At 43.3% G+C, this 14,137-nt stretch overlaps 1 protein-coding gene across 1 annotated transcript; it reads left to right on the top strand.

Moving 5' to 3' along the window:
- The first annotated feature begins 75 nt into the window (after positions 1-75).
- tkfc (triokinase/FMN cyclase) lies at positions 76-13,760 on the top strand. The gene is made up of 19 exons (XM_080792860.1): positions 76-184; positions 1,838-2,027; positions 2,185-2,289; positions 2,400-2,587; positions 2,910-2,988; positions 3,438-3,527; positions 4,019-4,053; positions 4,948-5,032; positions 5,476-5,565; positions 5,720-5,836; positions 6,869-6,991; positions 7,303-7,440; positions 7,693-7,799; positions 8,446-8,552; positions 9,415-9,448; positions 10,127-10,219; positions 11,362-11,516; positions 13,094-13,186; positions 13,626-13,760. The coding sequence occupies exons 1-18, from the start codon at positions 179-181 to the stop codon at positions 13,143-13,145; spliced, it is 1,794 nt and encodes a 597-aa protein (XP_080648986.1). The 5' UTR covers positions 76-178; the 3' UTR covers positions 13,146-13,186; positions 13,626-13,760.
- Positions 13,761-14,137: the final 377 nt, after the last annotated feature.

Raw genomic sequence — 14,137 nt, 5'->3', positions numbered from 1 at the left:
CAAGCTGTTCCCTAGAAACGCAACTCCGCTAGTGTCGTCCTTCCAGGGCATGGGATGATGAATAGACAGCAGGTGGGCGTGGCCGAGCGGAACGGAACAAGCGTGCAGCAGGCAGCAGCATCATAGCGTGCATTCGTGCAAAGGAAGCGAGTTGAGTTGACGTCTCTCTGAACGAAGAATGGAGGTAAAACTGGGATTAAGAACAAGATAAATGAATGTCCAACAACAATGATAGCATTTTAGCAGGCAAATGGACATGCTGTCAGTTGTCACATGTTTGTCCTGTGCATTTTAGTAGACATGGAGCGAATAAAGCTCTGATTGTATGTTGATATTTTCCGCTTGGTGTGCACTTCCAGCAGCAGAGCATAGTCCATTAAACGAATGATACGATTAGGCAACCAAACAAATGATTACGCACAATATGCAGTCAGTAACATGAATTATGTGATCAAGTTTGTACTTCATTGTTTAAACACAATTATGCATATTTAGTTGAGGCACATTTAAATGGTTGTAATATTGCATCATGTATATAATATATTCCATACACATATGTATAGCGCTGCTGCTGTGCATGCAGGTAATAAGGCGACTTGGGGTCAGGCTAGTTCATATAAATTTGAAGGTCTTCTGGCAGAACAAGTGTGTTTAGTAGTAAACGCTACTCTTTCCCACGAGTTTCACATGGACTATACAATGACATTTATCCAGTGAGCTGTGAGCACATACAGTAGTGGGGAACACGACAGGTGTCATTACACCGCCGAGCGACTCAAAACTCAATGCACCTGTTAACTGTGTCTGTGTTCCCCAAAAGTCTAGATATTTTGAAACACGTTTTCTGCAGCAGACCCCCAATTTGCAGCAATTAATTATTGGGTGAGTAGTGAGTACACACTTTTCAATGAGTCACAGAAGCAGGACACCATGGCTGTGTATGGAATAGCCTTTACATGAAAATAAATGTATGTAATAGCCTATCACAGTTCTATAGGGTAGCCCCTTGTTTACCTTTTATGTATTTGGGACACCGACATCCCAAATACAGAAAAGGTAACCAAGGGTCCCGAAATGGGCTAATTTCTCTAAACCTTTTAAATTTCTAACCAACCTGTAGGCTGAGGCTATGTATTTGACTAAATACCAAAGAAGTCGCCCCTTTACCAACTCGCCCCAGGCATACAGCCGGCGGAACTGCGTGGCCTGGTATTCCTAAAGTAACCTAAGTAAATGATGCTTGAACGGTTAAACCTAACCTTATTCCTAACCTTAACCTCAGTAAAACTATATGCCTAAACCTAACCCTATACCTACTGTAACCTTAACCCCAGTAAAACCTTGCCTAACCCTAAACTTAATTCTAACCATATTCTTAGTAAAACTAAATAAAGAATACAAGAACCGCGGCACCGAGCGGTCGGTCGGCGGAAAGAATCGAGGGGCGAGATGGTTTAGGGGCGACCGTGCCTTTGACTACCACATGCAGTGATTGTCTTCAATGAAATACCCTAGAATAGCCTTGGATTCATTTTCTTTTTTTTCTCGCAATCCTAAACTAAGAATTTCATGACCCAGCGGAGTCTATCCGGCAGGACTGCATGGAGACTCAAAGCTCAAAGAGCAGCCACCCGGTCATCGAATTATTGAATGTGACAGAAACAAAAAAATCTCCATGAATACAAGGCTTCATGGTTTGTGTATTAAGTAATTTTTTGGGTGAACTACTCCATGAAGCTCATCAACATGCCTATTGTCTAACATCGTATGGGTAGGACTAAGACGTGATGGTCTACTGCTTGTCTCCCTCTCATACTCTCCCCTTTCCTCCTCCCAGCCACAGAGGAAGCTGCTGAACTGTGTGGACGGCTGTGTGGACGAGGCTCTGGATGGCGTGGTGAGGGCCAGCGGAGGGCTGTCCTTGCTGAAGGGACACAGGGTGGTGGTGCGGTCGGACCTGGATGCGCTCCACGGCAAAGTGGCCCTGCTGTCTGGGGGAGGCTCGGGACACGAGCCGGCCCATGCAGGTATACGGTAGTTACACACTGACACATTAAGACGATTCTACAAATACACTTTCAAGATTATTTTTGTATAGCCAACGCTAAAATAGAAAATGACAGAGGCCTCGCATGACCTGCCTCACACGATTATTAAGAAATCGAATGTGCTCTCTCTCTCTAGGGTATATAGGTAGAGGTATGCTGTCAGCAGCAGTAGCAGGGGGGGTCTTTGCCTCTCCACCTCCTGCCAGTATCCTAGCTGCTGTACTGTGTCTTCACAACGCAGGTATTGTCCAACCATCCGTCTAAGCAAGGTCCATGACTCTGAAAGTTATGAGGGTTCTGGAAATTATAAAGTTAGAGCATCACTGGATGAAATCAACCCTCTTCTCCTAGGCGCCTCAGGGGTCCTTCTCATCGTTAAAAACTACACTGGTGACCGTCTCAACTTTGGATTGGCTGCTGAGCAGGCCCGTAACCACGGCGTCTCCGTTGACATGGTGATAGTCGCCGATGACTGTGCGTTTGACCGCCCCAGCAAGGCCGGGAGGCGCGGCTTGTGTGGGACCGTGTTCATACATAAGGTAAGTTCCCAATTCATTTGTGGAGTCTCATATGGTGCATTTTAAAACAGAAGAGGGTTAACATGCAGTTGGAAAGGTGTGTCTGTCTAATAAAGTGGGTGGTGATTGTGAAAAGGCTTCTCGATTATTCCGTTAATCGAAAAAGTAATCAATATAAATAATTAATTGCTTGGAAAATATTAGATAGTTGCAGGCATCCCTAATGCCCTGTATAAAAGATGAGAGGGAAACTGTTTGTCTGTTTGAAGGGGGAAGAAAATCATATTCACTCCGTTGTTTTTAAATAAACGTCACGACTCACAATATATTGTTTGTGCGTTAGCTGGCGGGTGCATTGGCAGAGGAAGGCTGTCCATTGGACCAGATCGTCTCCACGGTGACAGAGGCCTTGAAGGGGATTGGTGAGTCAGTGGTGCCTTCATCCTATTATGGTAGATGATGGGATATGGTTTTGAAGGTTTTGCCTGTATTTTTGTTCAATATCAAATTGACCCACGTACAATAGTGCTTATAGAGAACTCACAATTCCATGTCATTGTTAAAAAACAAACCTGGCCCCAGTGTTATTACACTATAGTAATAAAGTATAAACGTGACATGTTCTGTCAGAAATAGAACCAAGTGTTCACAAAATGACAGTGCTGTAGCCTACAATTAGACTCATGCCTCTCAGCACACACTGGTCTATATCTACTAATGTAGTGGTCTGAACTCGTTTCAGTCACTTATGTTAACTTAACTTGTAAAGTAACAACTAACAAGGCAAGCTTGTCATCCCTCATGGATTCTACACTTATTAAACAGGATGTGTGTGTGCGTGGGTTTATGTTTGTGTGTTCTCCATCCTCAGGTACTCTAGGAGTGAGTCTATCTCCCTGCAGTGTCCCTGGATGTCTGCCGTCATTTGACCTGCCACCTGGAGACATGGAACTGGGACTGGGTGAGAGGGATGGGTGGAGACATGGACCGACAGACGGGCGGGCAGGCGGGTGGGCAGGCAGGCGGGTGGGCAGCCTCTCTTTGGCTCAGTCACCAGAGAGAGCTTGCTTCTATTCCCTGCAATGGTGCCTCTCAGTGTTCATGGGAGGGAAGCAAGTGTGTGATCCTTTTCGTTGTGGTGACCCCTGCTGGTTACATACAGTGCATGCATATTGCTCCTACAATTTCTTAGCCTGGCTAATAAGCCAGACGGAATCAGCCGTTGGCAAAAACAAAATTGCCTGCCTGTGTGATATTAGTCTGGCTTATTAGCCAGGCTAACGATTTCTACCCCCGTTCGTTGTCTCTTCTCTATCTGTCTATCATTGCAGCGTTGTTGTTTTTTTGTATGTTTTGTCAGTTTATTACAAATGAGAAGGCATGTTTAAAAAGCTTCTCTAATTTATTTATATTCTGGTTAAAATGTTGTCTCTGTTCCCTCACACTTTTCAGGTATCCACGGTGAACCTGGCATCAAGCGATCAAAGGTACAGTAGGTTTCCACCCCAAAGCTACCCACTCACAGACTAAAATAGCCTTTCATACACAGCACATACAAGTATTTTATTTTTTAAGGTAGACTAGCGGCGTCTCCTGAACCGGTGGAATCATACCCATGATACATTTTGAGAACAGCCAGAGCCAACCTTAGTCGAGCTAAAGGTATAAATCTCTGCTGTCTGTGTCTGGAAGAAATCGCCTAACTCTAAAATGTTCATTTTTCAGGAAAAATCCAGCTCAAGTGGAGTTAGCGCTGTCGAAGCGCTTTTAAATACTTTTCATTGGTTCAATATTATTTTAACCAACACAGACGTAAAGGTTGTTCAGTAGCACTGATTTATGAGGGGAAAATTATCACCAGCTGGTTTGGCAAATAGTTTGAGGAGTATATGGTTAAAAATGGTCCGAGGTGGATTAGCCAGTTGTTAGCCAAGTTTATTACATATTGCCTATTTGTAATATATTTATATGGACATGCAGTCCCTCAATGTTAATAGTATTTGTAGTAGATGGCAGTAGCACAATTAGAAATTTGCACTCTATTGCCAGACAAAAAAGTCTGTGCGTTTGACTATAGGGTTTGACTGGATTGCTGAATTCCTGTGTGGGCTGTCTTACTGAGACAACATGTAGTCCAGGAAGGAAGTGAGACCACATTTTGGTCATACATTTTGGACTAAAATATCTAGAAACGCATATTGCACACATAAAACCCTCCAGGAAAGTGTTTACTGTGTCCTAAACATCATTAAAATAAGATATGGTTGCCAAAGGGGTGAAGTGGCTCTTTCATCAAACCAAATGCCAACATATTTATTTGTGTATATACCAGTATTCTATTGTCTTTCTCCATTACTCTTCTTTTTCTGTCACTCACTCAGGTGTCATCAGCCGACGAGGTGGTGAAAACCATGGTGGATCACATGACCAACACTGACAGCCAGTCACATCTGTCACTGAAGTCAGGTATGACACTGCATGTTTGTGTAATCGGTGTATTGGCCTTTTTTCACAGAGATGCACAATATTGAAATTATGGCTGATATCCGATCTCCGATTATTTGCAGGGTCATTATTCGGACTAATGAAGTGTTCAATCATTAAAATAAATCGCTGAAAATAGCCGATCTACAAGCAACGAAATCAAATGTTCACCAAATGGTCCCCTATTATAATATGCCCAGTATTGGGACAGTAGGGTTCATGCGGTTAGTGGAATCTGATGGATTGCCATAATAGACTGTAGTTTATGTGCCTGCTGAAACATTTATTATTTCATTACGTTTTCAGTCCTATTTGATCACTGTGTGTGCGTGTGCGTGTGTGCGTGTGTGTGTGTGTGTGTGTGTGTGTGTGTGTGTGTGTGTGTGTGTGTGTGTGTGTGCGTGTGTGTACTTATCTCTCTCCAGGAGACAGTGCAGTGGTGTGTGTGAACAACCTTGGAGCTCTGTCCTGTCTAGAGATGGCTGTGGTTACCAGAGCAGCTCTCAACTGTCTGGGTAAGAGTGTGTGTGTGTTCTGTGTTGCATACACAAGCATGCATCCGTCCATGTCTCCATGGTTTTGTGTTGGTTCAGTCTGTTTTGAGAATGGATGCTCACTTGATTGGTTATATTGGTGTTGTCATTATGATGTGTGATTGGCCATCTCTAGAGGGTCGCGGGGTTTCGGTTGCCAGGGTGATGTCGGGATCCTTTATGACATCACTGGAGATGGCTGGAGTGTCGCTGACGCTGATGAAAGCCAACCAGGAAATCCTGAGACTGTTTGGTGAGAACATACACTCGTACACACACACACAAGCACACGAGCGCATGCATGTGTGCCAATGCCCACAGCTTGGAAATAGCTGACTCACCCTGCCTTTGGTGAGAACATACACTCACATACACACACTAGCACATGCGCACATGCATGCGTGCCAATGCCCACAGCTTGGATATAGCTGACTCACCCTGCCTTTCACATTCCTTTTATCACTTCTTGCCAATTTTGATTGATGCTATCCTGTGCTATGCAGATGTACTACTGTATGTTGGTTACCTGTCCATGCACTGTACTTACTGTATGTTACGCATGCTATTTAGATGGCATGTTGTTGATGCCAGGTTCGATGTTTACCTGGCTGGTATCCTGGGCTTGTCACTTGTGACTTAGTGTTTTGTTGGCACTGTATTTACAGTGACCATTTAGCCTGTCATTTGTTGACTAGCATGTGTTCTTTAACTTCTTTTCTTTCCTGACATTTACTCCGATCTTGCACTTTGTAAGGGGCTCTGGATAAGCGCATCTGCTAAATAACGAACCCATTAAAAGCCTGAAAGCACCTGTGTCATCGTGTCGATGACCCTGCGAGCTTGTACAGTGCTATTTTAGACATATCTGAAAGTGTGAGTACTACTGATTCATTCATTCGTAGAATCGGCCTCAGGTCTTAATGGGTTAAACATAAATATTTATTTTGGTAATTGCGTATACGTTACAGTATGATTGAAAAAGAGGTGGGGGGGGGTTCTTTTGACATAACTCGGACAGCGCTGAGTCAACTGAAGGCGAAGCACACTGCGCTGCAAGCCTTTTTTAGGCTGGTCTTGTGCATCTCAAGAGCAGGACTGGTATGAGGACTCAAAGGACAGTTAAAGCCTTATTTCTTTAAGTAAAAAGAGAGCGTTTCTATGTAACCATAACATCTTCATCAGATCATCACCTTCAGCATCTCCGACCGTGAAACCGAGTGCACCTTTTTCAATCGTACTGTTACATAAACTGTACAGTACGTGAATCGTCCCCTCTCCTGTCTAGATGCTAGTACCAGTGCTCCAGCATGGCCAAACCTCAGCAGTGTGTGTGTGAGTGCACGCAGCTGCACCGTGGAAGCTCCAGCTCTGCAGGACACACGACCCCAGGACGAAAAGCACACCGAAGGTCAGTCACTCAGTTTCTCTAAAATTGTGGGTTTGAGCTTTATGACTGAATAATGGATAACGCATCGTATGCATTATTTATTTGGTCATAACTAATATTTAATCACATTTTTGTCCGTATACAGTTTTGAAAATAAGTCACTTGATTTATATTTACCAAACAGAATAGATTGACTATAACTTTGGCAGTCAAAAAAAGTCTTTCAAAAAACATGAAAATTAGTGTTTATCTGCAGGTGTTTTATTTGCTGGTCCGGGTTCACTGGTGAACGTCAGTATTTATCTGCAGGTGTGTTTCATTTGCTGGTCCAGGTAGCCTGAGCCCGGTGATGCGTAGATGTCTGGAGGCGGTCTGTTCCACTCTGTTACAGCACCGGGAGGAACTCAACTCCTTGGACCGCGCTTCTGGGGACGGAGATTGTGGGAACACACATGCGCAGGCCTCTAAAGGTGAAGCATTGAGCACGCACAAAAAAATAGACCAATTAAGTAATGACGGGAGGGTGAATGGTTAGTGTGCCGCCGACCATAATAGTTTGCAATACCTCTACTCTAGTCTAAATAAATACATAATTCACTACAAAACAATTAACAAAATGTAATTGCATTAAATATGGTACTTTGTACGTGTACGTGTACGCACACACAATATGTTAGGCCATGACTCTTTTTTAACTGTTACTTGAAATAAATTCCTCTCAGCTATTCAGGAGTGGCTCCAGAGTCATGTGGTACCTGGTTGCCCGGGAAAACTGTTGTCTGTCCTCGCTGGATTGGTGGAGGAGAAGATGGGCGGGTCATCGGGAGCAGTGAGTAGATGATAGGCTGCGGGTAAATGCTTGTACCGTCATACTGTACGGTCATGGATTAAAGTTCTCAGTCGCCACGACTGATTTCAGTCATTTGGCATAGAAGCCAGCATCTATGTCTTCTATGGAAGCATGTAACGAAAATAGCCGATAGGCTACTTCCGCTTATTATTGTTCAGAAGCATAACAGCAAAAGTTAAAGCCTCAGTCTGTGATTTCTTCAGCTGGTTGGCACTTTGACAGTATGTACTCTGTTATTGTTTAGTAAACGGCAATAGTGTTGGGAGGGCTCATTTCACACTGCTTCACAAGTCGCATATAATAATAATAGGACTTGGCCTGGGCCGTGGCTCAGCGGTCCAGGCACCTTGGCTGGTAATCCAGTCTGGCAGTGTGCCGCGGGTTCAATTCCCGGTCCCGACTGTCTTCACTGCATGTCACCCCCCCATCTCTCCCCATTTCCTGTCAGCCTACTGTCTGTCGCTCCATAAAAAATATAAAATAAAGGTGAAAGCCACAAAAAAAACCATAAAAAAAAAAAAATAGGAAAAGTTTTGCTTTAATCCATGTGTACAGTACACAGTACAGTGCAATACAAATACAATATACACTTACATACAGTATCTCTCTCTCTCTCTGTCTTCAGTTGTACAGTCTCTTCCTGACAGCAGCAGCTGGCCATCTCACTGAGGGGCGGAGCAACGCTGCAGCCTGGGCCAACGCAATGCATGCTGGGACGCAGGCAATGAGGAGGTACGACTGTTGAAAGCGTGAAAGGTGTCACACCGTTTTTTTTTGGGTTCTTCGCTGAGAAAGAATGAGGTTGTGTTTGTGCTTGTATTGCTATCCTCGAGAGGGCCACACACCTATAGTAGAATAATTAGAGAAATGTTTGTTTTATGGTTAAAAACTGATCTTTAGAGTTAACACTGGCGAATTAGCGACGCGATACGAATAAGCGATCTGCATGTTGCAGTTCGCCTGCGAATCTCTGCAAAATACGACACCAGAGCGAACAAATAAAGAGCGAAAACGGTCGCATTTTCGCACATTCGCCACTGATGTGGAAGCTTGCATGGACTTCAATTGGTTTTTTTTTAAATGCAAATTATTAGCACAAATATATCGCGTCGCCAATTCGCCGACCTTTAGGCTTATAATTATGAAAAGCGGTCTTTTCAGCTTTTGAATTGGCAGAAATTGTACTTGTAATGTTGATCTCCTCACGTATAGTAGTAGCCAGCACACACACATAATGTCCTTTTCACATGGTTTATTTACCTCGCCGGACAATGGACACGTTTCAGCCAACGCTGAGGAAGGCCCATCTGGATGAACCGCGTCTTTTGTAGTTTTTTTTCTCTCACAAATGTAGTACAAATGTGTCTGTCTGTCTGTGTTTAACCCATTAAGACATGAGACCGAATCTACGAATGCCTTCTAAATCAGTAGTTCTCACACTTTAGTTTAAAGACTTAAAAAAAAATGTTCAAAGATCGCAGATGCACAAGCGCTCTGAGCTTGCACATCTGCTATTTTCTAAATTAAAATGACACAGATGCTTTCCCAGTAACCCGGTTTTAATGGGTAAATGACACTGACCTCTGTCTTTCAGATATGGTGGTGCAGACCCTGGAGACAGAACAATGGTGAGAGATCAGTAAATCCACTCTTACTTAACTCCTGCATATTATTATTCATTTAGTGTTTACACGTGTTGTTGTTTCAGACAATATTTCAGTCAAATTCCAATCAAAATGAGTGAATGAATGAATGGTGTCCTTTATGCAAATGTGTATTACATTCACACACACACATTCACATGTGGACGGCGGAGGAAACCATGCAAGGCACCAACCTGCTAATCTGCAGCAATTAGGGCTCCAGTGTCTTGCTGCAGGATGCGTGATTATGAATCCCACCAATGTTCCGCCTTACCATGTGTCTGATTGGCTCGCGGGCAGGCATAGTTTTACTGAGGTTAGGGTTAAGTTTAGGTTTAGGCATAGTTTTACTGAGGTTAGGGTTAAGGCAAAAACGAGAAATGTCAATCACAGCGACTACTGGCCAATCACAGCGGGGCTTTCCTAGAACTGCAGTGGGATCCATAATAACGCCTCAAGGACACTTCCCCTCTAACGCATGTGGAGTGCCGGGATCGAACCGTGAACTGTGTGTAGCTGTTTGATCTACGATGGCGTGATGATCATTTCCAATTCGTTTTTCATCTGATTTGATCCAAAACATTACTACTTACATTCATGCTTCAGTAAGCTTTACACACAGTGGACATTGAGATCAAGTCTCTCTTTCTCTTCTCCCATCAGTTGGATGCTCTGTGCCCTGCAGTGGACGAGCTGATGAAAGTAACCACAGTACCACCTGGTGGTGAAATTGTGATACTGCAAACTGCTGTGGAGGTAGGTTTGACCATTCTAAACGCAGAAGACAAGATAACCACTTTAAGACCTGAGGCCGATTCTACAAATGCCTTCTAAATCAGTAGTCCTCAAACTTTTAACAATAATTCAAAATTATTCAACACTTTCAAGATTATTTTTAAATGGCAGATGTTCAAGCTTGTGAGCTTGAACATCTGCTAGTTTTGAATCGCCAACGCTAATTTTTTTAATGGGTTAAGTGACATCTGCATTTATAGTTATGGGAACTAATGGGGTTGGAAAATTGTGATTGAAATTGAAAGCACTCATTCAATGGCAGTGATGCATGCACATTAGTGTGATTTGTAACTCTTCCTCAGGTGACTGAGAAATGATAATCAGGATCAGATAACAACTACACAGGGAGGGATGTTCTAGCAGGGTTTTAATGCACAATTAAACACCTACGGTAATTTCAAAGAGAAATACACGTCAGTGGCGCAAAAAACCATAGGCACTGGTCTGTAGAGATGTGGAAATAAAGGATGTGGTCAGATGACTCATCCTTCACCATATTCTACACAAGTGGGTGAGTGAATGTGTGTAGCACATGTGTAGCACAATCCTCTGAAAAACACATTTTCATGTCAAGAACAAGGAATATGTTGTTTCAGGGACCTTCCAGAAGGAAATATATGATATTAAAAACGTCCACTCTGAAAGAATACATTCAAAGATTTGTGCCACATTTTCACGATTAAAAAAAAAAACAGATGACCAGATCACCGGATCTCAACCCAATTGAATACACTGAGGTTGTAACTGTTAAATAGCGCTCTCCACCAAAGCATATGCTTTGTTTGAATGGTGTTCCATAACTTGTTTCAGGTTTCCAAGACTAATCTAATCTATTCCAACAGCACCAAAGGTGGTCTCCAACACCTTACATAAGACACTTTATGATGCTTTTTCCTTTCACCTGTCACCTGTCTCAAATGCAATCCAATAGAATACAGTATGTGTTGTGTTGTTTGAAACATATAATCACATGCATACAATATACGTCACATCCTCTCCTAGGATGATGTGCGGTACAATCTGTGCAACATGATTGCTTAAAAAGTGGTTAAGAAAAAGTCATGACTGTACTGTACTGTATATGCACATTTCTCTGACCCCAGAAAGCAGAGTTGGGGGCGGAGTCCACCCGTGACCTCACAGCCAAGGCGGGGCGAGCCAGCTACATCGCCGCGGAGCGGGTGACCCTCCCAGACCCGGGAGCCGTGGCGGTAGCCGCCATCCTCAGAGCGGTGCTGGTGTCACTTGGCGGTCAGAAGTAACCATAGCAACCATGGGGCTGTATGGGTCCATCACAAAACTGATATCATCAGCTAGCTAGTTTGGATGAAATCTGTTAACATAGGAATCAGTTCATATTCACAATTTCACATAATACTGGTGGCTATAGATTGTTGGACAAACAGTATTAATTGTAATCATCTAACTATTGATATATGGCAGTGGTTTTCAACTCTTTTCATATCGAGCTCAGTTATTTATTCGGCATTTGAACCACGGACCACCATTTGATGAGATTTAGTCTCATTCAAAATGTAGAATATTTTGTTCTCGTTGGTTAAGATTTTGTCCACAATTCCATGCTGTATTGATGTGGTACCATAGGAAAGACAACAGGCAAACGTTGATCAAAATAACAATTCTTCTACATTCTCTAATTGCGCAGACCTCCCGTAAAAGAATTACTGCAGATGTTTAACAATCTTGATAGAGTATAATGAAACCTGATGGGTTTTGGTTTCATTTTACACTCAAGAGTAAAGATCTAATAAGGGTCTTATTTAGTTACCAACTCTCCATCATTTAGCTTAGCTGGGGACCACCTGGGACACCCTCAAGGACCACTGGTTGAGAACCACTGATATTATGGCAATACATACTGTAGAATAGATAATGTTGTTCTTTAATGCTGGGTCAGTGTTGATGTACTGTATGCTGTACGTCTAGCCTTGGTAGCAGCCATAAATAACTAACTGTGACGGTTAAGAACGGGATATTGAAGTGTTGACGTCGTCGACTAAAGCTATGACGAGAAATGTTCGTCGACTACCTTTTTTCACCGACTAATAAAAATCACACATGTGTGAAGTGATGGGCGCAGGCAGCGAGGGCAGTATTTATATCACCCCGATGACGTCTTATTGTTGAGATGTTGAGAATGGGTGTGAGAGGAGAGGAGAGGAGAGCAGCTCCCGGCCACAAGCATTTGGAAATTGGCTTGTGTCTCTTCCAAACTACCGCTGTTTCCTTGGCTTTATGGCTGACAAAATTAACTCGAAGATGGGCTGAATGAATGAGGAAATACCGCTGTAGTGCCGAAATGATTTCGTAGAACCGACCTTTTTTCGGCTGTAAAATAAGAGTATGAATTGGCCCTCACAATATGCATTGGGGCTGCGACGCGCTGAGCTTGTAGATCGGTGATTTTCAGCATGCAGCCAAGTGTAAAATCAGCCACAACGCCATCACTGTTCAGATAAATTCTGATGAACATTTACATGAATCTAATTTACTAATTTATAGTCATTATTGCAGTTCTACACAAATGGTACCGATGAGGGCATTTGTACTTTTGCTGTTTTTTAATTTGAATCCCAATAGCTGAAGTGAGTCCCTTCAGCCATTGCTACAGTAAATAAACTGCCTCGTCAATATGACGGTTCTGTGTATAGTGGGGACTTCATGTAATTGTCTTGGTGAATATGTTTTTCTATTGGTTGTTCTATATGTGGTTTCTTTTGTGGGAACCGACTGTGAGGGGGGGAAATAAAGTACAATAATATTATTAACACTTTGTGATAAGCTGAGTTAACAACAAACTCCTTTTTTTCCCAGCATACACCAATGTTTTCCCAGCATACACCAGTCCCAGATGGTCTGTGAATGAGCATACTTATGACAACAGAACGACTGTTGTAAATCAAGCGGGTAACTCGCTTATTCCCTCCTTCCTACTGTACCTTCCTTCCTTCCTTGTGTGTGTGTGTGTGTGTGTGTGTGTGTGTGTGTGCGCGCACTGTAGGCATGCTTAAGAATGATGGACAGAAAATTCAGATAGCGTAGGAAGGTGTGAAAACACACACAATACACACACACACACCATACATAGTGCAAACCACAATGCAATTCTTATTACCGGAAGACGACTGAATGTGCCTACATCTTTTCCATTACTAGACCAGTGCCCGCCACACACACACACACACACACACACACACACACGCACGCTGTTTGCAACATACTTGGTTCATCATCCTGTGCTTATGTTATACTGTTAACTATTAACAACTATCAAATGTAATATAAAGGAAGGCAGCTGGTAAACCTGTCAAAGTAGGTCAACAAGCACTTTTCTTTGTTTTTCCAGAGCCAAGGCTTGGCCCTCCACCTCTGCCCCCTCCTCGACACATAAATCCCCAGAAACAAGCGTGCCGAACCTCCACCAGCACTATCCCTCGTCCGCCCTCCTTCAAACCACCACCCCCTCCTGCACCACGTCCTACACCACCCACACCTCCTCTGCACTCCTTCAAACTACCACCCCCTCCTGCACCACCTACACCACACGCACCTCCTCTGCACTCCTCCATCGTTCCTCCTCTACCTATAGAAGGTGAGCTGACTGTCTGTCTGTCTGTCTGAGTTAAAGGAGAATTCCGGACCAACCATTTTCTTATCTTAATCTGGTGTTATTGTATCCAAGAACAAGTGGTGCAGGTTTTAAGATTATTATGATCGCTCGCAAAATCTTCCTTCTTGTAGACTTGCATCATGACTAGACAGTGTTTTGTCCCAAATGGGCTGCCGTAAAAAGGCGAACTATTATAAGACCCACCGCGCATGCTCTGAGTTGTGGTGCGCTCAGGATGGAGTTATGTA

The sequence above is a fragment of the Protomyctophum bolini genome (genome assembly GCF_963924005.1).
Source record: "Protomyctophum bolini genome assembly, chromosome: 20".
Classification (NCBI taxonomy): Eukaryota; Metazoa; Chordata; class Actinopteri; order Myctophiformes; family Myctophidae; genus Protomyctophum; species Protomyctophum bolini.
Note: the sequence above shows the minus strand (reverse complement) of the source record. Positions and strands in the feature narration are given on the sequence as shown.